Source organism: Gadus chalcogrammus, chromosome 3 (genome assembly GCF_026213295.1).
Source record: "Gadus chalcogrammus isolate NIFS_2021 chromosome 3, NIFS_Gcha_1.0, whole genome shotgun sequence".
In the NCBI taxonomy this organism is placed as follows: Eukaryota; Metazoa; Chordata; class Actinopteri; order Gadiformes; family Gadidae; genus Gadus; species Gadus chalcogrammus.
Genome location: NC_079414.1, coordinates 13,810,450 through 13,817,949, shown reverse-complemented (window position 1 = coordinate 13,817,949; position 7,500 = coordinate 13,810,450). Strand labels below are relative to the sequence as shown.

Sequence of the window (7,500 nt, the reverse complement as noted above, 5' to 3'; positions counted from 1 at the left end):
TGTGTGTGTTCTCAGATATATCCGTTTTTTACACTATAAATAACGACGAACGGCTTATAGTTAAAATAAGCCTTTTTTCAGTCCGACGATCCTGTGGATGAGTTGAGTGTGGAACTGGGTTACCATGCCAAGATGTGTTCGTTGGTGGAAGGGAGACACAGAGGGGGAACCAAGGCTCGCACTCTCACACATGTTAACTGCGTACAGTGTTGATGCTTCACAGTCAATTGAGCCAATTCGCCCCATCTTTCCCTTCGTCCATGTTCAGAAGAAAAATAGGGCGAAGGGGAGAAATGTGCATGGCTTTCATTTATTTAAATGAATGTGATACTTTTTCATTCATGAAACAAATCCTTCAGGGGGTAGAAACAAACACAGACAGACGTTACATATTTTCATTTATATTCAGAAAGGACAAGGCATTCTCAAACGTAAACGTTAACAGATGTAAAACTGTAGGATGCTGTCATGTCTAACTCACACACACAAGCACACACAAACACACACAAACACACACCTACACACCTACAAACACACACACACACACACACACACACACACACACACAGACACACACACACACACACACACACACACAAACACACTCATACACATACACACACATTCTCCTTCTCCTGCAAGGTGGTGAAGCCACAGTGCGCTTAGCTTGTAAAAATCTCTGAGGCAGCCAGAGATAATGTTCTTCATGCCTGAGTCAGAAGTTCAGAACAGAACCCTCTCCTTAGTCCAACCCACTTCTACAGCTCTCCTTTAAAAGGTCTCAGACCGGAGAAGGAAATACAGGAACTATGGTAACCCTTTCATAACCCATACTTCCATCAGTTCAACTCTGGCGAGTCATTAGCCTTTATAGGCCTTGCGATCGATGCATAATCAATTGGAGCAAAAGAGTGTTATAGATGGAAAACAGGGAACACCTTATTGAACATGATTGGTTAGTGGTTACAGGAAAGAAAATGATGTCACAGAGGAGATCCCCAATTACTTGCTATAAGCGGTGCTATTGATCGGCCACAAGTGTCTCAAATCTAATACTGACTATTCAGCTGGCCAGCGGCGACACAGCCTCATGAAAGGCTGCCACTTTTCCTCAAGGAGAGGTGATTCAGCTGAGGAACCAGGGGGAGAACCGTTCTCCTTGACAGGGGAACCTTAACCACTATACCGTCAGCGTTTCCCCCCATGCTTGGCAATGCTCTGTGTACTCTGTACCAACCCAGGTACCTCAGGGGCCCAATGTGTGATGAATGCATACGTGGGAGCAAGCCAATTAGCTGATAGCCCATCTCTTGCTTCTGATCCAATTACAGGGGGAGCGCAACGTTTACTTTAAGCCTGTTAATTAAAGAGTCGTCAGGCACGGGCCCTGGCCCTAAGCCCCCCCTAACACTGCGCTGAATAATGACTGATCAACGGGGGGAAGGGGAAGGGATGGAGGCTTTCTCTCTACTATGAAAGTGAATATTGTAAGCTATCAGAGTACTTTTGGTGTACAGATTTATGTCCGATATGATTCAAGCCGTGCAACATATTATTCTTGCATACTATTTGGTATGCAATTCCAGACACAGTCTCATCTCCGGACTTCCCCAGCTCAGGGCTGGGGAAGTGTAGGATGCTGAACTAGGAGCCAGTGATGGAATTGAACAGTAACGATTTATGTATTTTTTTGTGCATGCAAACAACTTTAATGGCACTCAGACTTCTTCCTGGCTTAGTGACCAGGTGGTCATAGACACCACCCATCCCCACCGTTCACAGAGTTAATGCACAATATTCTCTGGATTATATGTAGTAAATAAGTCGTTTGAATTACTTTATCGTCAGGCCCATACAATAAGCCCCATTTTTGCCGTTATCCTCCGGTGCATATGACAGATTTGATTGAGTAGATCCTTGATCCATTGCGCCATGTGGTCAGAACAGATGGAAGAAGCAGTTGATACAGCATGATGCTACAGCTTCCTCAGTACTGGACCTATTGGAGTCTGGCATCAGACAACACCGTTGTACACATAGAAACAAACACACACACTCTCTCTCTCTCTCTCTCTCTCTCTCTCTCTCTCTCTCTCTCTCTCTCTCTCTCTCTCTCTGTCTCTGTCTCTCTCTCTCTCTCTCTCTCTCTCTCTCTCTCTCTCTCTCTCTCTCTCTCTCTCTCTCTCTCTCTCTCTCTCTCTCTCTCTCTCTCTCTCTCTCTCTCTCACACACACTCACACACGAGGAATGCTATTTAGGCAATTCTTTGTTTTTTTCCTTGATTATGCATTATGCATTAGGCATTGGGCCTTGAAGTGAATATTGTTATGAAAGCCTGGCAAACAGCCCTGCTCAATAGTTATCAGGTTACAACAAGTCATCCTCATTGCCCCTGCATCAATCAAATCCGTTCAACACATTCGTAAGTGGCTTGCCGTCATTGTAGACTGAGGTAGCCTGGCTTCATGCCGTAGCAGAGAGTGCGCTCAGCACTCTGCGTGGCGCTACGGTGGCTGTTGAAGTCCTTGTTTACCTTTTACTGAACGCGTCGACAGAGTTCACGCTGAGCCCTACATTTGAGCAAACAATTCCTGCTCGGCAATAATCATGAATAATTCACGTCTTTGTGGAGGAAAAGCCTTACGTTTGCAGGCCTGGATGTAGAAACAAAAGGCTAGCAGTAATCCCTGCCACATTTCCTCTAAATGGTGAAGTGAATTGTGATAATGACCCTTGCAAACAGTTTGCAAAACTCCCCCTGGCTAGTTTTTCTCGACTCGCTGCATTGTCTGCTTCTATTCTGTTGTTCTTTCCAAGTCATTGGTTGAAAGTTTGAGAAAATGTCATGATACATTTTGATGAAAAATAAGCCATTCTCATAATCTATCAAGTCAACTTATATTTAGACACACCATGAAATGAAAAAGATGGGCTTTCTTACCTTGTTCACATAGTCATATATTCAACAAAGTATAGTGCTCTATATTGCATTTATTTTTCTTTCTCTACAGCTGAAAAGTAGGTGTCAGGATGTTAACTTGTCCAAGCTAACAGGCTTAACATGTACAGACTAACACCCTGCTGGCTGATGTGTTTTGCCACCCGAACCTGATGTTACCGATACCCTGTTCAAATATTTTAAAATGTAGTTCATTTTAATGACACCAATGTCTCCTCCACATTGTACCAAACAAATGTTCTGGGATATTATCTGAGGCCCATTAACGACAACACTACCGGCCGGTTGTATTCAACCCCGTTTCTAGGCTTGGCTCAGAAAGAACAGAAAAGGCTGGGGATTATTTTGTTCTTAACAAACTGTACTGAATATACACTTTGTAGTCCCCTCTACTTTACCCCATGAAGTTGTATTTTTTCTCCTGACTATTATCTTGTCAGTTCTGTTGTTTTGGTTCCATTTCTTCTGTTCTCCTCTGTTTCTCTCCTCTCCTCCTCATCTGTCTCCTTCCTATCTGATTCCATCACTAACAATTAGTGATCAAATGGGGTGAGGGGATGCCACTGATTTGGCCACCAGTCCCACAGTAGTCTTGGATGTGTGCCAGTGTAACTGTGGACGGAACATTTCCACTAATAAGTGCACTTCTGGCTCATTCTTCTGCTTTACGGAGTCTGCACTCATTGTGTTCTGCATGCTGTCTTTAATGCTGTGTTTCTAACGCTTTTCTTTTCACTTTCCCTCCCCCTCCCCTCTCACTCTATCTCTCACTTCCTCCTTTTCTGTTCTCCTCCATATGACATGTTTTGCATTTGGTTTGTTATTGCTTCATCCTGTCGTCCTGTCCGTCACGCCGGTACGTGTACCAACTGCACGTATTGCTCTGCACCATACTGCCTTATCACCTCCCCTCTTCACGCCATCACGACCCCCACTCCTCTCCTTGAAACTCCTGTCCTCTCCTTCCCTGTTCTGACCTCCCGTGTCTATCCTCTCTTCTATTTCCTTTCCTTTTCTTTTATCACGTCGCCTTCATCTTGTTTCTCCTCTCTCTCCCCTCCTCCTGCCCTGAAAACATTTAAATGGTCACTCCAAAAACAATTAAACTGTCCTCCTCCTCCTCCTCCTCCTCCTCCTCCTCCTCCTCCTCCTCCTCCTCCTCCTCCTCCTTGTCATCACCTTCCTACCGCCTCTCCGTCCCCTGTCTTGCAGGATATTTGTGGTAGGCATAGGCTTCTTCAGCTTGTGTTTCCTAATGACCTCTCTTGGGGGACAGTTCTCCGCCAAGAGACTAGGAGATGCTCCCTTCACCATCCGCACAGAAGGTACTGACATTTACTCTTTTATGAGTGTGTGTCTAAGTATTTGTGTGTGTGTGTGTGTGTGTGTGTGTGTGTGTGTGTGTGTGTGTGTGTGTGTGTGTGTGTGTGTGTGTGTGTGTGTGTGTGTGTGTGTGTGTGTGTGTGTGTGTGTGTGTGTGTGTGTGTTTATATGTGTATGTGTGTGTGTGTGTAGGCCAGAGGGGGATAGTTTGGGGTTTTCTGATTGTGTCTGTGCGCGCAATGGGAGGGGGGTGGGGTTTTATGTGTGTGTGTGTATACCTGTGTATGTGTGTGTGTGTTTGTGTTTGTGTGGCTGTGGGTGGGTGTGTTGCATGTTGCATGCATATGCATTAATGCTTTGATTGCTGTAATGTCACTGCTAATTGCTGTGCCATGAATTAACATGCACCCGCGAGTGTTTCATTACCGTGTCCTGCCGTTTCGTTGTCAAAGTTACGCTTTTCTCTGTTACAACACAACAACACAAGTGCACCATTAGATATATTAGGACATAAAGCATGCTAATTAACAAGGTAAAGGAACAGAGAAAGATTATAAGACTACATCATAAGATCTTGACTGTTGGTTAATTGGTAGAAAGCTTACGGTCTGATCAGTAGTCATGTTTCCATCTAAAAGGTGATGAGAATCTTTAGAAAGTTCGCAAAAAATAAATTTGAATTAGGTGCGTTTCCATCAAGTGGTTGGAGCGAAAAACTACACACATCCCAGGGCTTGTCGTATGCTTTTGATAATATCCTCTCTTAGGTCCTTTTCCATCTAAAATAGCTGTAATGTTTTTTTCTTCTTCGAGAGCAAGGAAAGGTTTTACCTCTTCAGCGGTCCACACGTATCTATTATTCACATTGGCCATCTGTTCCATGGACGTATTTAAAGGATACATTGTACATATTCATAATTCGAAATTTGTCGCAGCCTTCATACCACAGATACTCCAGGGTCTATAGCATATAGCCGCGTTTTCTGATTACAGTTTAATGCATTTTCCACAATGTACCAGCTCTCGTTTTGGAGGCTGAACAGACAATTTGACTGGAATTACTTAGTAGGTGTCCATATATCAGGGATGAATGGACACGGTATAATTAAAGGATATGCAAACATAGACATCCTATATCAGATGTATATATGATATACATATGATATAGGATGTCTATTTTTTACAAACGCTTAAAAATATATATAAATTGACGCTACAAGTTGATGTCTGCAGGGTTGCTATGGCCGGTCGTTATGCGGAAATCGGAAGGACATTGTCAGTCCTGTGTGTTCAATGTTCGCTACGTCACAGCTGTTTCGAAAAGTGTGTTTCCATCTCCCATTTTGCGCATTTAGGCCTACTCTCTTTCGCATTTCTCAAAAAACACCTCAAGCGAGCGGATAATCCTTTTTGCGAATTAGAGGATTTGTATGCAAATTTTGGTGTTTCCATCACCGTTTACTGATTCGATACTTCATGAATGGAGAATTATGTAAAATTAGGTAAAAACAGTATTCTGGGGAAGATTTTCAAAGTTATTGTACCAAAAAAGTTATCGCATAATGGCAGTGGCTACAGGAGGTAGAACAGGTTGTGAAAACTGAGAGGGAGCTGGTTCGAACCCGGCTCAAGTGTCAAGATGTCCCCGAGAAAAACAGAAGTTCCTCACTGCTCTTGAAGAGCTGGCTGCTTCCACGCATGGTTGACACCTCTCTCGGAGTATGAACGTTTGTCTGAATGTGTATGAATGGTTGAATGGGAGGCTCTAATGGTGAAGAGCCACTTTGAGTAGCCACAGGTTAGAAAAGTGCTTAATAAATGCAGTCCAATCACCAAACAACATCGTGTTAAACCACTTGTGGTGATACAACCTCACAAATAGGAAAATAAATTATGCAAATCAATACTTCCTATCGGCAGTAGCATTTTAAATGTGTTCTACTGATGCTTCTGCTTCTGCCCAGACAGACAAGTCCCCCACATTCGTATATCTTATATTCATAAGAAGTCATTTATACTGCGATTAACACTGTGGCCCAGTTCAGGATTCTGAAACCAAACGTCATTAGCAGATGCCTCCTTCCAGACATCTCAGTAATTTCATATTTTGAAGCACGGATTTGTTCGATTACGGCTTCAATGATGAAGAATTGTGTGCGGAAAAAGTGGAGAGAAAAAAGGGCAAAGGATTTCTTGACTCTGGACTGAACTGGCTGATGTGACCCAGCGAGTCCACATCTCATTCCTACAGAGACCAAACGATGTCACATGACCTAGCCAGGGGATGCGATGACCAATGGGGAGGCATGAAATATGTTGCGTACCGAGCTCATGGTGGGGCTTCATGGAAGAGTGACATTGTGCCTAGTCTGCCTTCTGTTAATCATTAGTTATTACGATATTTTCTCAATGCAATGCTTGTCTTTCAGTGTGGTGTATCATCCCAGAGAGATTCCTATCCTACTGCCTCTCACATCAACACAATTCTATTTTGGAGTTTTGTTTTTCTTTCCTTCCCCAAAAACGTTTGACTTATTTATGTTTTGAACTAATAACTAAACAAACCAACAAGAGATTAATGTTTAATTGTAGGAGTTGATCTTGCAAGGTTAAAAGAACAAAACCACGAGAGGCAAAAGTTGAATTCAGCTGTCAAACTGATGCTGCTTCTCTGGGTTTATATTTGGCTTGGCTTTTGAGAAATGGGATGCTTTAAATCTTCACTGGGCTAGCTAGCTTTGTACACTCGCCCGCAAGCCTTGAGTTGTAACTTTCAACACTTTTATAAATGTGCGTTGCTCGGAAACCAGGAGAGAATTGGAATAGCGAAGGCGTGAATTGCTGAAACTGATGAGGAGCAGTGTGGGACCAGTAGTACCTGGGCCCAGAGGCTTGAGTCTGAAACTGCCCTAATGGGGGTGCTACTTGGCTCACCGGGATCATTCGTGTTCCATAGACGTAAATACACAGACGCCTCATTGACTGCTTTGACCCGTTGATGCGATGCGTCAACGTCGTCGCCATGTTGAAGAGGCCATGTAAACAAATATAAGTAAACGGGGGAGCTGTTCTTTTTTTTTTCTGGATGAAAAGCACGATAACGTTTCTATTTCTCTAGCGATTGCAATGGTTTTTTATATTCATTCATTTATTCGGATTATACATACTGGATTTGAAAATGTATAATTAAATATTATTTAGATCACAAACCCTTTAAT

The 7,500-nt window shown here is 43.1% G+C and overlaps 1 protein-coding gene across 1 annotated transcript in view; it reads left to right on the top strand.

Annotated features, from left to right (window-relative positions):
• LOC130379964 (alpha-1,6-mannosylglycoprotein 6-beta-N-acetylglucosaminyltransferase B) overlaps positions 1–7,500 on the top strand; it is a 140,613-nt gene that overhangs the window by 683 nt on the left and 132,430 nt on the right. The window contains exon 2 of the mRNA XM_056587127.1: positions 4,172–4,284. Coding sequence (XP_056443102.1) covers positions 4,172–4,284 — 113 coding nt within the window. The remainder of the gene's footprint in view (positions 1–4,171; positions 4,285–7,500) is intronic.